Raw genomic sequence first — 17,769 nt, forward strand, 5'->3', positions numbered from 1 at the left:
GTAACGTCATTTTTCATGAACATATCTTTCCGTTTCTTTCCTCTCAATTACCTGATCCCATTCACAATGATTTCTTTCACGATCGTGTTTTACCGGTTCCTCTCCATACATCTACACAGTCCTCAGATTGTCTTGATACACCTCTTTGCTCACAACGTGAATCCTCCCAAACACACTCATCTCGCCCACTACGTATAACACGACCACCCTCTTATTTGTCTGACTATCACTGCTACCATACAGATACCCGTGCACTCTATCCTATTTCTTCATTCCTTACTCATACCAAACTTACCTCCCAATATCACAACTTTATTTGCTTCATTTCCTCCCACACTGAGCCTACCAACTTTCATGAAGCTAACCAGTCCGATGTTTGGATGAATGCTATGAATGTGGAGTTGCGTGCCTTAGAGGACAATAACACTTGGTCCATTGTTTCCCTCCCTCTTGGGAAGAAACCAATTGACTGCAAGTGGGTTTACAAAATTAAATATCAAGCTGATGGGACCATAGAAAGATACAAAGCCCGTCTAGTTGCTAAGGGCTACACACAACAATTTGGCATCGATTTTCTTGACACCTTTTCTCCTATTGCCAAATTGGTTACTGTCAAGATTTTGTTTTCACTTGCTGCTATCCATGGTTGGCACCTGACTCAATTAGACGTCACAAATGCCTTTCTACATGGTAACCTTCACGAAGAAGTTTATATGACTATTCCTCCAGGCTATTCTCCTCGAGAGGGGGAGACTTTTCCACATTAATCTGTTTGCCGCCTCCACAAGTCAATCTATGGGTTGAAACAAGCTTCCCGACAGTGGTTTCATAAGTTTTCATGAACATTGCTTCAAGAAGGGTTCTATCAGTCACAATGTGACCATTCCCTATTTGTCAGACAATAAGGTAAAACCTTCCTAGCATTGTTGGTGTATGTCGATGACATTGTTATTGCCAGTAATAACGATTAAGCTGTCAAAGAACTCAAAGGTACACTCAAACAAAAATTTAAAATGAAAGATTTGGGAACTCTCCGATATTTTCTTGGACTTGAAATTGCAAGAAATGACACAGGAATCACCTTGTGCCGAAGGAAATATGCATTGGATCTCTTAACTGAGACTGGATATCTTGGTTGTAAACCCTCATCTATTCCTATGGATCATAATATCAAAATGTCTAAAGATGATGGCGAGCTCTTGAATGATATCACCAGTTATCGGCGACTAATTGGAAAACTGTTGTATTTAACTATCTCTCGCCCTGACATATGCTACTCTGTCAATAGATTGAGTCAATTTCTGGTTGCTCCTAGAACCAGTCACCTCCAAGCCGCCTTACGGATTCTCCAGTACATCAAGAGAACCCCTGGACAAGGTCTTTTCTTTCCTTCATCATCTGCCATTCAGATTAAGGCATTTTATGATGCTGATTGGGGTACATGTCTGGATACTAGAAGATCCCTCACTGGTTTTTATGTTTTCTTTGGGTCTTCATTAGTCTCATGGAAATCAAAGAAACAACAAGTCATTTTTCGGTCATCTGCCGAAGCCGAATATCGCTCCATGGCCAACACTACTTGCGAAATCGTTTGGACTCTGAAGTTATTGCGTGACTTAAAAGTTCAACACCAAGGCCCTGCATTACTTTACTGTGATAATCAAGCCGCTCTACATATTGTTTCAAATCCAATATATCATGAAAGAACAAAACACATTGAATTTGATTGTCATTTTATTTGTGAGAAGATTCAAGATAGTACCGTGAAGACGATGCACATATCCACTCGAAATCAACTGGCATATTTAATGACAAAGGCCCTTCATCCTGCACAATTCGCCAATTTACTGAGCAAGATGGGCACAATAAATCTGTACCTTCCATCTTGAGGGGGAGTATTAAGAATAATTAATATATTTAATTGTAACCGTTTTTATTTCTTTTTTCTTTTGTCCATTGCCCACGTACCAGTGCTGGTACGTTCTCCTACTGTATGTTTTCCTGCTTTTTTTGTTTTCTTCTGTTATGGTGCCATTGCTGATGACTATATATATTGTGTAAGCTACAAACGTATAGTATTGAATTAAAATATTTTACTTCTACTTACTCTTAGGTTCATTTTGCTCTGCCTCCTTTCTGTCAAATTTTCTATCAATTAGCACTAATGGGCTGGAACTATTTGCCCCATGCAGCCAAAACTAATAAAAGAGAATGAAAAAGGAGGGAATTTGGTAAGAAGTGGGGGCTTTTGGCTAAGAAATGATGGAGAATAAATAGGGAGAGAAGAAAAAACAGAGTGAGAAATAACGCAAAGAATGAGCATGATTTGAGTGGCCGAAATGTCAATTTTGGAAGAAAGATGATGTATCACTTTTGTGCAATTAAATAATTTGAATAATAATGTGTTAATCTTTTCTTAAACACAAAAATAGATTTTTAAAAGTAGATGAAACTTATTTCTGCGTCATATGTTGAAAGTAGATTTTCACTTTATATTTTACTAAAAATGCTTATAATTTATTGTGTTTGTTAAATTAGTACCTTTGACCTTTTACTGCAGAAGCAACATATTAAAACTGTTTCCAAACAGATACTAAATATATTAAAATAATAGTTTAAGTATTAGTTAATCTCACACATATTTGTTATTAAATAATATATAAGTAAATATATATGGATACTAATATAATATAAATGCTTTAGAGTTCAAACCCTCTAGACAAACTTCTCAAAAAGAAAAAAAAAAAAAAAAAAAAAATCAAAAATTGAACTTAACCGTAAAAGAAAAAAGATGCCGATACTGCTGGACGTAGTCTTAAATTCATATCTACATTGGGAAATTGCAGTTTATACCAGGAAAAGAAAAAGTAAATCAAGGTTTTTCCTGAGACAACGAGGAGGGGGGAGATGGTGATGTATTCGACATGTGGCCATGGGGTTCTTTCTATTAACAAGTCCTACCTCTCTCTCTCTTCATAGTCGGATTAGGTCTGCACTTCTATTTATAATTAGGGAGAGACATTAAGAGATCACTCGTCTTTTCAATTTTCAAGAAAGAAGATACAAGTGAGCTACTGAGATGGGATTTGTGAAGATCAAGGTGGACAATCCTATCGTTGAAATGGATGGTCAGTTCAATTCCATTGTTCAGTTCTCAATCATATTTTCTATCTCATCTTACGTCATATGCATCTGCAAAATGATTCTCCTTCAATTTCTTTTAATTAATTACTTTTTTGCAAACCTCATGGAACTGATTAAACTGCAATGAATGATTAATTTTTCAAGACTCGGAAGGCTACCCTCTTTGTTAGCTATGGGTATTAAAGAGTTTAGAGTTCCAAATAAAGGTTCAGGTTGTGTTATCTTTGAACCAGTTATTGATATTAAGAATTAAAGCAATTCAAATCTCGCAATAGGGACGTTAGTGTTGAAGTTAGAATTTTTGAAAATGCCATCAAATCCTTTTAGGTTCTAAATGAGGACTTAGTTTGATGGATTGCAGACCTCCGAAATACCATGAAAAAAAAAAGAAACCTCTTTTGACTAAGGCAACTTTTGGAATATAGACTTCATTAATAGAATTTATCTAGAAACACAGGCTTGTTTTGACCTTTGAGAGGAAGCAAATTTTGAGAGAATTCAACAATACGTTTTAAATTCTAAAATTTAAAAACTTTTAAAATGCATTTAAAGGATTTTTTTTAGTAAGCCTATATTAGGAATAAATTGTTTTCATAGGTAGCATTGTTAAGGAAATGTAACCTTATTGAAACGATCAAAGAATATTAGTGAGTACAAAATGATAGAAAATGAAATCCTAGCATTTTTAGTAGACCTGGAATAATGTATTTTAAATTATACCGTGTAAATTCTTAAATGATTTCTCCAAGTTATGGAGAAAGGCTTTTAAAAATTAGATTAAATCGATCAAGAATCTCATCATCTTTTGGGGGGCAAGGGGGGGGGCAACTAACCTACCGATTTAGGCTAGGTGTCCATGTCACAGAACCTTTCTTTGACCTACCGAGTTAGGCTAGGTGTCCATGTCACAGAACCTTTCTTCCAGCCAAGAATCCCATTATTGATCGAATCATGCAATTCATTGGCAAAATATAAATCTATCATTTGGAAACAGAGAAAAAATCCTTAGCTTTTTAGTTACACGTAACCTTATTGTAACGATCAAAGAATATTAGTGATTACAAAATGATAGAAAATGAAATCCTAGCATTTTTAGTAGAACTGGAATAATGTATTTTAAATTATACCGTGTAAATTCTTAAATAATTTCTCCAAGTTATGGAGAAAGGCTTTTAAAAATTAGATCAAATCGATCAAGAATCTCATCATCTTTTGGGGGGCGGCGGGGCGGGGGGGGGGGCAACTGACCTACCGAGTTAGGCTAGGTGTCCATGTCACAGAACCTTTCTTCCAGCCAAGAATCCGATTATTGATCGAATCATGCAATTCATTGGCAAAATATAAATCTATCATTTGGACACAGAGAAAAAACCCTTAGCTTTTTAGTTACACGCGCAGTCTATAAGCAACAAGCCAATGCATGAGTAATTTCATTCTTGTGTGATGATAGAGCTCAAATTAATCGAATATCGTTTGTGACCTGACCCAGAGCCACTAGGATCAGTAGGTCAGTCTCTTCCCATGCTTAAACTTGGGCACGAAAGGATAGCTTTTCCTTGTATCGTTAAGAGTTATGGCTAACTTCTAGGCTTTCGAGGAAGGAAATGAGCTAGCGCAGGGAATGCCTTGTTAGCTATTTCATCTGTTACCGCTCTACTTGGAATAATTGGCCGTGCTGAATGCCTAGGTGCCATTCTTGTTTGAGAATCCATTATGATGCAATTTAATCAAAAAGGCTCCCGACAAAGAATATAAACAAAATATTGGAGGGGTTACAATTCATGTTTGGGGTAAAATATCAGAGATGGGGCAAGATAAGGGCAAGGATGAACAACATCAAGGAAGTCATGGACTAGAGATGTAGAGGAATCCAAACAAATGCATAATACAAGAGAAGGAAAGGCTGTGCAATCTAAATATGGAGGCAATAAATTGTGGCTCTCCTATTAGCCATCCTACCCTATATACTTTTCCTAACTCACTTTTATCTCATGAGTTGATAGGGACCAAGGAGGATGTGGCATCATTAGGTAAACGCATTATGCTCGTTCCACACCACAAACACGAATATAGAAATCAACTTGTGAACCAAGAGAGCACGGTATCCTCTTAAACTGCCATTTCCATAAAACCAGATTTGATAGATATTAATCAAGATAACCCAAACAACCTCATGAACAATTTGGACTTTAGGTTAATCGGTGAACTGGGGAGGGAGGTGAGGGTGGTGGCATCACCCAAGAGTTATATTCAGAGGAAAAAATATGTGGTGATGGGGATTAGGAAATTAGCGCGAAGGAGAGGTCTAGTTGAATAGGTGAGGGATAAGGGTCTTCAGAGTGTCCATGAGTTTGGAAAGTTAGAATAATTGATGGATTAGGTAGTGCACTAAATAGGAAAAATGTGACACCTCAAATGTTAATTAAGGCATGAGAGTGTCAGATATAGAAACAAATTATGAGTGCATGATAAAAATTATATGCAGCGGAGCAAATTAATATAAATCTCTTACAAATATATGAGTTCCAATTATATATATATAACTGAGGCCAGAAGTGGTTGCAAAATATAATGTCAAAATATAAAAGAGGACCACTTCTATCATTATACTATTAGACTCATTAGAGTGCGGAAATGATCATGCATTAAAGGTTTGTGGATATAGGGGATCCTCATACACTTCAATAGGTAGGTCATCTGATGGTTCCCCACTATCTTCTTCATCTTGGGGGGAGAGCGGAAACATAGAACGGGTGAGTTTCATATGCTCAGTAAGAAAAACAGTATTTAGATAATATCGTAAGGTTTTAAAAAATGATTAATTATAACATAAACATTTACCATTAGGTTACGTTGTAATCTTAACTAACCTTGTGAAAATAATTTATTTATTTAAAGAAAAACATAATGTTATAGTTACAAACATCAAGATAAAATACATAGCATGCCTAATAATAAAGAAAATTAAATAAATCATGAAATGTTCAGATTTTCGTGTCATACTTCGCGAAATCGTTACGACTTCCATTTCTGAGGGCAGATACAGATTTTCGACTACCCATGTGGAATGACCAGATTAGATACAGATAACAGAAATTTGTTCAGGCACATTTATGGTTTGCCAAATCATGGTACGATCTATGATCAAGATGGTACCAATCATAGTGGTCCTATTAGATATTCTACAGTAACGACAGTACTTAACCAAATGTGACCCTTAACAAATATTCGCGTCACCACTTTCGTCAGAAAGTACACCGTCATCCAAAGGGAGCGGTTTTCTTACATCTTTCCAGACTAGGTGCGGGAAGGAGAAAAATAGATACCTTGGATGGAGATAGGAGAACAGATACCCCTCAGAAATGAAAAGTCTAATGAGACATTTGATGCAATATGCATGTCAATGAAGATACATATATACTTCGGACCATTCAGGTTTCATTCCATTTTTTTTTTCATTTTTTTTTATTTATTTTTCGGATAACCTTATTAGTTTCGTATTATTTTATTTTCATGTAAATAATCAAGTGCCTACAAATCATATAGCATGTTTGAAAATAAGAACAATTTATTTTATAAAAAAAATTACTAAACATAAAACATGCAAATTACACAAAATCACTGATTCATTATTTTAATTTTCTAGAAGTACTTCTTAAGACGTTTAAAGAAATACTAAATTTCTTACCGAAATCTTGATAATTTCTCCTACACCGTTTTTCTTCTTCTCCTCTCATTCTCTCTCTCGATCACTCTCTTTCTCTCTCTTTCTCTCTTTAACTTTTGAAAGGTGGAAGAATGAAAGTGAGGAGAAAATGGGAGGAAGGGCCCTTATTTATAGAAAACGGGAGCTGTTGGATTTGCGTCAAGTAGCAAAATCCGGTGAAGAAAGAGAGTGTTGAAAATGGAAGATGCTTGATTTGACGCGGCACGAAAAACGGAGGAAAAAGACCTCCACCGACGGTTGCACCTTAAGCGGCGACATGGGCAGCGGCACGCTGCCCGAGGCAGAAGTGGCCTCACCTGCTTGGCACGTGCTGCAGGCCTAGCCTGCAGGTGTTGGGCTACCCTGCCGTGTGCAGGAGTTGGCTTGGGTGCTGGGGCGCCACCTGTAGGCCCCAGGCGCACAGACCTCTCTGCGCAGGCCTATTGCGTGGATGGCGTGTGCACAGTGTGCAACACCTGCCTACCTGCGCATGACAAGACGCGCGCGCAGGTCTGACCTCTGCGCCACACGCGGATGAAACGTGCGCACTGTGCGCCTGCATGGGCAGCCCTTTCCTACGGGATTTTTTCGCAGGATTTTTCCCCTATTTTTTCGTTTTTCCTGAAAATCGTTTATTTTTTAAAAAATGACGATTTAATAATTAAATCAAAATAAAATTAGATAAAATTAAATAAAATCAAAATAAAATAAAATAAAAATCGTTATTATTTACGAATTACGTAAATAAGGTGTGAAATAAAATTAATGAGTTCGATGTGGCTTTAAAGACCCGAATAAATGGTGTTTTTCAAATACAATTAAGCACAATGGTGAGCGGTGTGTTATATTCCCCCCTACCTTAGAAAAATTTGGTCCCTAAATTTGTTTCGAACAGGTCCGGAAACTTTTTTCTCATCTCGCTTTCTAACTTCCATGTCGCTTTTTGTGGTGTATGATGTTGCCACTTTACCTTCACTATGGAAATTGTCTTGTTGCACAAGATCTTGTCGGTCCATCCAAGAATCTCTACGGAAAATTTCTCATAAGTCATATTAGCTTGTATTTGCGTCTTATTGTGAGAAATGATATGAGAAGGGTTAGGGTGGTACCTCTTGAGCATTGAAGGTGGAAAACATCATTTAAACCCATAAACTCTCGGAGTAAAGTAAGGCGGTACGCTACGAGTCCAATTTACTCAACGATTTGAGAATGTCCCACATACCGAAGGCTTAACTTTCCTCTTTTCCCGAACCGCATTTTTTTCTTGTAGGGAAAAAGCGAGGAAGACCTGGTCTTCAACGGCGAATTCCAAGGGTCGCCTACGATTATTGGCGTAACTTTTCTGATGGCTCTAAGCAGTAATCAAGTTCTTATGGATGATCGCGACCTTCTCAATAGTCTCCTGGATGAAATTCGGTCCCCAATAACGCTGGTTTCCGACTTCGCTCCAACAAGTGGGAGAACAGCAGGACCTACTGTACAAGACTTCATACGGAGCCATGCCGATACTGGAATGATAACTGTTATTATAAGTAAATTCACATAATGGAAGATACTCATACTAGTTATTTCCAAAGTCGAGGACGCAAGCACACAACATGTCTTCCAACGTTTAGATCGTACGTTCTGACTAACCATCCGTTTGGGGATGATAAGCAGTACTGAAGTATAATTCAAACCCCAGAGCTTTCTGAAGGCTGTCCCAAAAGTGGGAGGTAAATTGAGGATCTCGATCGGACACAATGGATGAGGGAACACCATGAAGTCGAACAATCTCATCAACATAAAGGCGGACTAATTTACTGGTGGAGTCAGTGGTCTTGATGAGTAAGAAATGAGCGGTGTTGGTTAGTCTGTCCATGACGACCAAATGACATTTCGACCAGAACAGGTTCTGGGCAGTCTGATGACAAAATCCATGGTCACATGCTCCTACTTCTATTCTGGAATCGAGAGGCTCTGTAACAAACCGTCGGGTCTTTAATGTTCTGCCTTAATCCTCTGCCAAGTAAGACATCGGAAGACGTAGTCGACTATGTCTTTCTTCATTCCCGACCGCCAGTATTGGTGTTTCAAGTTCTAGTACATCTTGGTGCTCCCAGGATGGATAGATAGCTTGGAGAAATAGGCAGTCTTGAGAACCTCCTCCCTTACAGCGACAGGGACCTAAATTGGGTTCCGAAATATAAACAGTCTATCATCTGAAATCCTGAAATCAGGAAATTCATTAGAAGAGAACTTACCCAGATTCTGCTGAGTTTCTGATTCGTGAACTGAGCTTCCCAAATCTTCATGAAGAGATCCGGCAGAACTCGGATATGAGCGAGATAGGTACCTTTGCCATAGTAGCTTAGGCGTAATGACTGCATAATATCAATTAATTTCCAACTTGAGGCCATTGTTTGGGTCAACACTTCAGACTCCTTTCAGCTTAGTGCATTAGCAACTACATTTCCTCTACCAGGGTGGTGGATGATCTTATAGTCATAGTCTTTCAGGAGGTCCATCCAGCGTCTCTGTCTCATATTTAACTCGCTCTGCGAGAAGATGTACTTCAAATTTTTGTGGTCAGTGTAAATCTTGAAAGTTTGACTAAACAGGTAATAACGTCATATCTTTAAGGCAAAGATAATAGTCACCAACTCTAGGTCGTGAGTAGGGTAGTTTAGCTCATGAGGTTTTAACTGTTGGGATTCATAAGTAACCACTCTACCATGCTGCATTACAACGCACCCCAAACCAATATGAGATACATCACAGTAAACCTGAAATCTTACAAGGTTGTCGGGGAGGATCAACATAGGAGCAAAGGTAAGACGACGCTTTAATTTCATAAAGCTTTTGCCACATTCATAATTGTAGACAAAAGTCACGCTCTTTTGAGTGAATCGAGTTAATGGAGTAGCAATCTTAGAAGATCCATTGATGAATCGTCGGTAGTAACCTGGTAAACCAAGGAAACTACGCATTTCGGCTACATTGATGGGCGGATTCCAGTTTATCACTGTTTCAATCTTAGTCGGATCTATATAAACTCCTTCACTCGAAATTACATGACTAAGGAAGGAAACTTTATCCAACTAGAAGGAGCATTTGCTAAGTTTAGTATTACAGTTGGTTCCGGTGAAGTGTCTCCAACACTTTAGATAAGTGGACCGCATGTTCTTTCGGGTTCTTAGAGTACACTAAGATGTCATCAATAAATACGATGACGTACTGATCTAGTGCGTGTCAGAAAATTCTATTTTTGAGGTTTATGAAGACTACAGGGGCATTAGTTAACCCGAACGGGATCACCCTGAACTCATACAGACCGTACCTACACCGAAACGCGGTCTTTGGAGTATCTTCTTCTTTGACTCTCAGATGGTAATATCTTGTTCTAAGATCGATCTTGGAGAAGACCGTGCTCCTTATAATTGGTCAATAAGGTTGTTGATTCAAGGTAAGGGGTACTTGCTTTTAACCGTTACTCGATTAAGTTCTCGGTAGTGTACGTAAAGTCTGAGGGAGCCATCCTTCTTTTTTGCGAACAATACTGGAGCGCCATAGGGCGGATGAACTTCTGGGCAAGAAACTCAGAAAGTTGATTTTCTAGCTCTACAAGTTCAGCACGATTCATGCGATAAGTGAGTTTTGAGATTGGTTGGGTTTCGGGTAGCAATTCAATTAGACATTCTACCTTAGCGGGGGAGGTAAACTAGGAAGTTCAACGAGAAAGACTTCCGGAAAGTTGCAAACAACTGGTATGGAATACACAGCAGGATCAGCACCCATATTCCTGTTTATTCAACTGTTAAGAAAAAATACTAACGATAGATTTTCTTTTTTTTTTCGGGGATTGCAAGATTACAACTTTACTTTCACGATCAATTATTGTTCTATATTTTTCTAACCAGTCTATTCCTAATATTACATCAAATCCTGAAAAGTGTAGTAGTATTAGCTTCACAAATATTTCTATTCCCGAAGCTCTTATCTTACAATGTTTATATAGACAGTGAATTTCTAGTAATCCTCTAGAAGTTGTCTCTGCCGTCAATATTTCTACTAAAGGTTTTGACCTAATATCAAGTTTACAAGTAAGTGCAAAGAAAATAAAAGAATGAGTAGCACTTGTATTGATCAAAATTTTGGCAGAAATATCATGAATAGAAAGTATATCCTGAATGAGAATGGGAGCAGGGAGAGCACCGGGTTCATTTAGGTAGTATACACAACCCTAAGCTACAGGGCTAGCCACGTCCTTTGGTCGCTCGGGGTAGGCCTTTATAAGGTGGTCGGTGCTTTCGACCGATAGCAGGCGTGATTGATACACCGACAGGGTAGATTACCATGCGAGCGACCACAATGTTGACAGGGCTAGGAAAGTCAGGCAGGTTGTCCAGTAGGTGGAGGCAGGATAGGGAAAAGGGCAACTCGGGTTCGTTTATCGGAGTGACTACTTACTGGATCGGGCAATCTTCTTCTGGGTTGTTGTTGTTGGGTACAGACTCGGGCAATGCATTGGTGCCTGGCCGAGATGCGGTCTTCGGCCAACTGGGCATGTTTTAGCACCTCCTCGTACGAGCTGGGTTTCAACATTGCAACCCGATCATAAATATTGATACGTAGGCCTTTCAGAAACTTGCTAGTTTTTCGACTTTCAGGGGTGACCATTAGAGGGGCGAACCTAAACAGTTGGACAAAACGGGCTGTATACTAGGCAACCATTAGATTTTCTTAGCGAAGATTTTGGAATTCCTCCTCTTTTTCTCGGACATAAGTGGGAGAAAAGTTATCAAAGAATGTATTCATGAAAACTTCCCAGGTGATAGGGGTAAGCAGGACTTCATTCTTAAGTCGCCACTAGTGTTCTGCTTTACCATTCAGCGTAAAGGCTGATAGGGGAACCTTTTGTTCCTCAGTCAGGTTTAGGACAAAGAAAAGTTTCTCTATTTGCGAGATCTAAGCTTTGGCTACTAAGAGGTCAGGACCACCTTCAAAGTGTCACGAGTTAAACTTCCTAAACTCCGCTAGGTTATGAGAAATGAACCTCTCAACTATTCGGTATTCTAGGGCAGGGGTTGACAAAGGTTGGCTTGATTTTGTCCTACGACAGCTGTCAATCCTTGGACAGCTCGAAAGAGTTCGGCAAACTCAGCCCTAGTTGGATGATCCTAGGTCTCGAGTCTTTCGGTACACTTTATGGAAGGTCTTCCTCGCGTCATTCCTACAAAAGAAAGGAAGACATGAGTTGGTGGTCTAATTTGAAACAAAGGACTTATTCTTCCTAAATATCCTAAGGGTCTTTCTACCTACATTCTTAGTTGTAAGGGATTTGGTCCACGTAACTGCTCTGATACTATTTGTAACATCCAAAATGTTAATTAAAGCATAAGGGTGTTAGATACAAAAACAGATTACGAGTGCATGATAAAAATTATATGTAGCAGAGCAAATTAATACAATCTCTTACAAATATATGAGTTCTAATTACATATATATATATAATTGAGGCCAGAAGATGCTGCAAAATACAATGTCAAAATACAAAAGAGGGTTACTTATATTATTATACTATTGGACTCATCAGAGTGCAGAAATGATCACGCACTCGAGGTTTGTGGATCAACGGGATCCTTATAGACTTCAATGGGTAGGTCAGCTGACGGTTCCTCACTATCTTCCTCATATGGGGGGGGAGGCATGAAAAGAATGAGTTTCATATGCTTAGTAGGGAAAACAGTATTTAGATAATATCGTAAGGTTTTAAATGGTGATTAATTATAACATAAAAACTTACTATTAGGTTACGTCGTACTCCTAACTTACCTTGTGAAAACAATTTATTTATTTAAAGAAAAACATTATGTTATAATCACAATTATCAAGATAAAACACATAGCATACCTAAAATAGAGAAAATAAAATAAATCATGAAATGCTCAGATTTTTGTGTCAAGTTTCACGAAATCGTTACGACTTCTATTTCTAAGGGCAGATATAGATTTTTGACTATTTATGTGGAATGATCAGATCAGATATAAATAACGACAATTTGCTTAGGCACATTTTTGGCTTGCCAAACTATGGTACGATCTATGATGACGACTGTACCAGCCATAGTGGTCTTATAAGATATTTTACAGTCACGATAGTACTTAGTTAAAGGTAACCCCGAATAGATATTCGCGTTACCGCTCTCGTTAGAGGGTACGCTGTCATCCATAGGAAGCAGTTCTCTTATGTCTTTCTAGATCAGATGGAAGAGAGGGAAAACATATACCGTGGATGAGGATAGGGAAACAGATACCCCTTAAAGATAAAAAACCGAACAAGACACTTGATGCAATATGCACGTCAATGTAGATACATACATACTTCGGGTCATTCAGGTTTCATTCCACTTTTTTTTAAAAAATTTTTTTTTTTGATAATTTTACCGATTTCATATTATATTATTTATAAGCAAATCATAAAATGCGTACAAATCACATAGTATGCTTGAAAACAAGAACAATTTATTTATTAAAAAAAAACTACTAAACATAAAATATACAAATCACACAAAATCACAAATTAATTATTTTAATTTTTTAGAGATACTCCTTAAAACATTTAAAGAAATACTAATTTTTTTTACCGAAATCTTGATAATTTTTCTTGCACCGTTTTTCTTCTCTCCTCTCTCTAGATCACTCTCTTTCTCTCTCTCTCTAACTCTTGAAAGGTGTAAGAATGGAAATGAGGAGAAAATGGGAGGAAGGTCTCCTATTTATAGAAAACAGGAGCCATTGGATTTGTGCCAAGTGGCAAAATTCGGTAAAAAGAGAGAGTGTTGAAAATCGAAGATGGTTGATTTGACGTGGCATGAAAAACGGAGGAAAAAGACATCCTCCATCGGTGGTGGCACACTCCCCGAGGCGGCAGTGGCCTCACTGCTTGGCGCGCGCTGCAGGCGCTAGGCTACCGTGCCGCGCGCAGGCCTAAGCGCGTTGGGGCGCTGCACGCAGGCCCACTACGCGTAGGCCCCCAGGTGCGCAGCCCTATCTGTGTAGGCCTATTGCGCTGACGGCGCTCGCGCTGTTTGCGACACCTGCCTGCATGCAACAAGACGCATACGCAGGTCTGACCTCTGCGCCGTGCACAGATGGGACGTGCACATTGTGCGCACGTCCTACGCCTGTCGCGCTCGCATAGCGCGCGGGTGCCCACGCTGGCAGCCTTTTCCCACGAGTTTTTCTCGCGGGATTTTCCCCTTCTTTTCTTTTTTTTTTTTAAATTATTTATTTTTTTAAAAAATAATAATTTAATAATTAAATCAAAGTAAAATTAGATAAAATTAAATAAAATCAAAATAAAATAAAATAAAAATAGACATTATTTATGAAATTACGATAATAAGATGTGAAATAAAATTAATGAGTTCCGTGTGCCCATACAACCCGAATAAATAGGGTTTTGCAAATACAATTAAGCATAGTGGTGAGTAGGGTGTTACAAAAAATATGAATGAGGTTTTACTAAGGACGAACCTGTAATAGTAATGATTTAGTAAATGAAAAAAGAAGAAATTGACAGTATTCTAGTTTGAATTTTATGGGAAAGTCGGTTCAAGGAGTGGGCAATCTTACCATCATTGAAGGCGTTAGATTTTCATCAAGAGTGGACGCAGTTAAGGGAACCTTCTCATTTTCAATCCTTCTAAATGTAAAAGGAAAGGGAAGTTGGTGATTCACTAGTATTATGGGCTCAAAAAGATATAGATTTCAGGCTTTACTATGGGAGGAGTTGTCTTTTATTAGACCTTTACAATCCATTTCGGTGTATAAGAGGGAATTTCATTGTTTAGGGGAATAGAATGACCAGATTGATAGAAAAATGTAATGCTTTTGTAGATAATATGAGTTAAGAGATCTCTTTTTAACAAATACCCAATTTACTTAGTTCACAGGCAAAGGATCATCTCATAATGCCTAGACTGCTTTTTAGTCTCAATATTGATGCGGAACTCAGTATCAACCAATGTTATCAAAACTTCCAACACAGTTTTACCATAAAAACTTAATTTCTAAATAAATTCTTCTTATTTAATCCACATTCAACCTATAAATGCATCCTAAAGTGATTGAGAAAGTAAACAAAAATTAATAAAACGGCACAAGAGTTACCTTAATAAGTAGAACCAATTCTTCACTCAACAAGATGGTTGAAGACAACCTCTTAAAGAGCACTCACATTAGCTGAAAATTAAAGTAAAAACTTGAATTTTATTGATCTGAATTGCAGTAAGAAAACAACTCTTCTTCATGAAAAAATCTAGGGAGATATTTGGCCATGAGTAGAAATCCATCTTCCTTGAGCTTCCATTTGTCTATTATGTTTCCAACACTTTTTTAATATGATTTTATGAAAGGGGAATTCAACTAAGACTCTTGAAAAGATGAAATATGACTCTTTAAGCTTGATTCCCATGATTCTTACTTGGATTAGGACTCTTGAATTCCAAATATGACTTGAAATTGAACTCCACATCTTGATAAAGAGAATGTGTGATAAAGATTGTATACAAGTGGGCAGCTTGGGTAATGTGGAATCTCAACCAGATTTTGAGGGATAAAATCTTTTAATTTCATATGTAAAATATGTTCCAAGCTCAAATAGGACTCTCCCAAAGCGAGTGATTAACTTTCCATAATTGTAGGAATTGAAATACTTGAGAGTCCAAGGTATTAAAGACTCCTTTTGATAACTAATTGTATGTAATCATTTTAGAATATTTGTTGCCAGACTTCTTATGCTTGTATAATTCTTTTTTAGATGAATTAACTTGAGTTTTATTTGCTTTATGTCTTGACCATCGGGACTCATGTAACTTAATGTAAGTTGCCCCACCCCCCCCCCCCCGCCCCGTCCTCTTGCTCTTATCATCTCCCTATTCTTCAAAATGATTTGTTCTCAAAGCAGGACCTTCTCATGTAATGGTTTAATCAACTCCACTTTCTTAGAATCCTGCGAGAAAGGCACAACCCCCACTAAACACGGATGAGTGAGGATTAGATAAACATTCCTTTTTCTTTTTCTTCACGAAGGGGTCATCATCAATTTTCTTCTCTTCCGCGACATTATTTTTCTCTTCTCCTGTGGCACCATCCTCCTGTTCTCCCACGGCATTATTCTCCTTTTTTCTTTGTGGCATCATTCTCCTTTTGTCCTGCGACTTCTTTTCTCTCTTCCAATGATTTCTTGATCCTTTGTTGATTTTCAATCACTTCCTCAAAGGAGTAAGAGTAAATTTTCGACCATTGCAACGAAAGGAATTGCGATTCCTAAGGCCATCATGAATTGTGCACATGTATATTTGCTATGGTTGCCCAAGTAATGTATGACTAGTATGCATGGGCATCACATCACAGAAAACTTTGGCGGTGTATGTCCCAATAGTAAAAGAAATCGATACTTGCTTGGATACCTCCACCTCTCAATGTTCATGAAGCAATTGTAACTTTAAGGGATGAGGATGTGTTGCGTATGTCAAGCCCAACTTGTCAACTACTGTAGGACTAACAGTGTTGGTGCAGCTACCTCCATCAATGTATAAGGTACGCACTTTCCAACTCACGAAACAATGGGTATAGAAGCTGTCTTGCTTATCTTCATGTGGATCGGATCGTCTTTCCTCCGCTTCATCACATGAATTGGCCTCCTCCTCTGGGATTCAGCCTTTGCCTCCTGATGATTTATATTTTCTGGGTTTATTGTTTGTCTGGATTTGACTTCAGAGTTTGATTTTCTATTCGTGTCCCCTCATGTGGTTTCTTTTTCCTTCTTTTTTTCCTCAAATATCTAATCTAGGTTTTGCTAATTAGATTTTCACGGCAGGGCGAGGTGTTTCACTGGAAACCTACACGGTGTGATAAAAACTTCTTTTGATAAACTCACCCTGGTTTCAGGGCGGCCACAGTGCAATACATTTTCCACCCAGGGTGGATTCGGTTTCAGTAAAATTTGCCCTGAACCACCCGCTATATTGTCATCCCTATTTATTATCAAAATATTCAGCACAATGAGGTTATCAATACTTATCATTTTATGTTAATTTCATTCTCCCACTAGAATTTTATACTTATCAACAATTATATCTTTCTATTATGTTTGCTGGTGAACAAAATGACTAAGCACAAAGTTTGTTAAATTTTAATAAGAAAGCTTAAGGATCAAGGTTTTACGTTATTCACCACTTCAAAGCTCATGAACGAGTTTTCTCCAAACTAGGGAAGAATGATGCCAAACGGTTTATGCCTAAATAAATTAGAAATTATAATTTTGTTAAATATAAAATTACTATACTACTTAGGAGACTATTGTTATAGTTTTGGTAACTTTAAGATTTTATTCTTTTTAATATTTAATTTTTTTTTTATTTTAATATTTCTTATTTGTATAAGGATTAATCTTCTTAATCTTTAATGTTTAGTATTCTTATTTTATTAGAAGTAATATTCCTAAATTAATTTTGGTTTTTCTAATCTAGTTTAGGAAATATCTATTAGCAATCTATGAATATAGTTGTAAACTCTGAGAGAACTCATTCAAATATTTAATAATATACTTTTGTGATTTTTAATTTTCTGGTTGTATAGTACAATCAAACCCTTAATTGGGTGTCTAATACTTTTTACATATGACGTGTAAGAAATTCTAGTTGTCGTGTTTAGATTTTTTATTTCCGTATCCTTAATTGGACAAATCAATCTTATTTGTCCTACATCATATAATCTATCCAATTATACATGATATATTGTATCAAGTATTTCGTCCTCATGGATTATTAGAAAGTATTTATGTATTTTTATGTAATCAAGCTTGTATCTATTATTAATGTCTTGAAGAGGCTGTGTACTAAAATTGTGTTCATTATTCCGGTTATGATTTTA

At 37.5% G+C, this 17,769-nt stretch overlaps 1 protein-coding gene across 1 annotated transcript in view; it reads left to right on the plus strand.

Annotated features, from left to right (window-relative positions):
* The first annotated feature begins 2,809 nt into the window (after positions 1-2,809).
* LOC110809613 (isocitrate dehydrogenase [NADP]-like) overlaps positions 2,810-17,769 on the plus strand; it is a 32,508-nt gene continuing 17,548 nt past the window's right edge. Inside the window, exon 1 of the mRNA XM_088213395.1 lies at positions 2,810-3,128. Within this exon, the coding sequence (XP_088069521.1) occupies positions 3,080-3,128 (49 nt within the window). The 5' untranslated portion in view covers positions 2,810-3,079. The remainder of the gene's footprint in view (positions 3,129-17,769) is intronic.

The sequence above is a fragment of the Carica papaya genome, chromosome 2, assembly GCF_054855325.1.
Source record: "Carica papaya isolate Zhongbai chromosome 2, ASM5485532v1, whole genome shotgun sequence".
In the NCBI taxonomy this organism is placed as follows: domain Eukaryota; kingdom Viridiplantae; phylum Streptophyta; class Magnoliopsida; order Brassicales; family Caricaceae; genus Carica; species Carica papaya.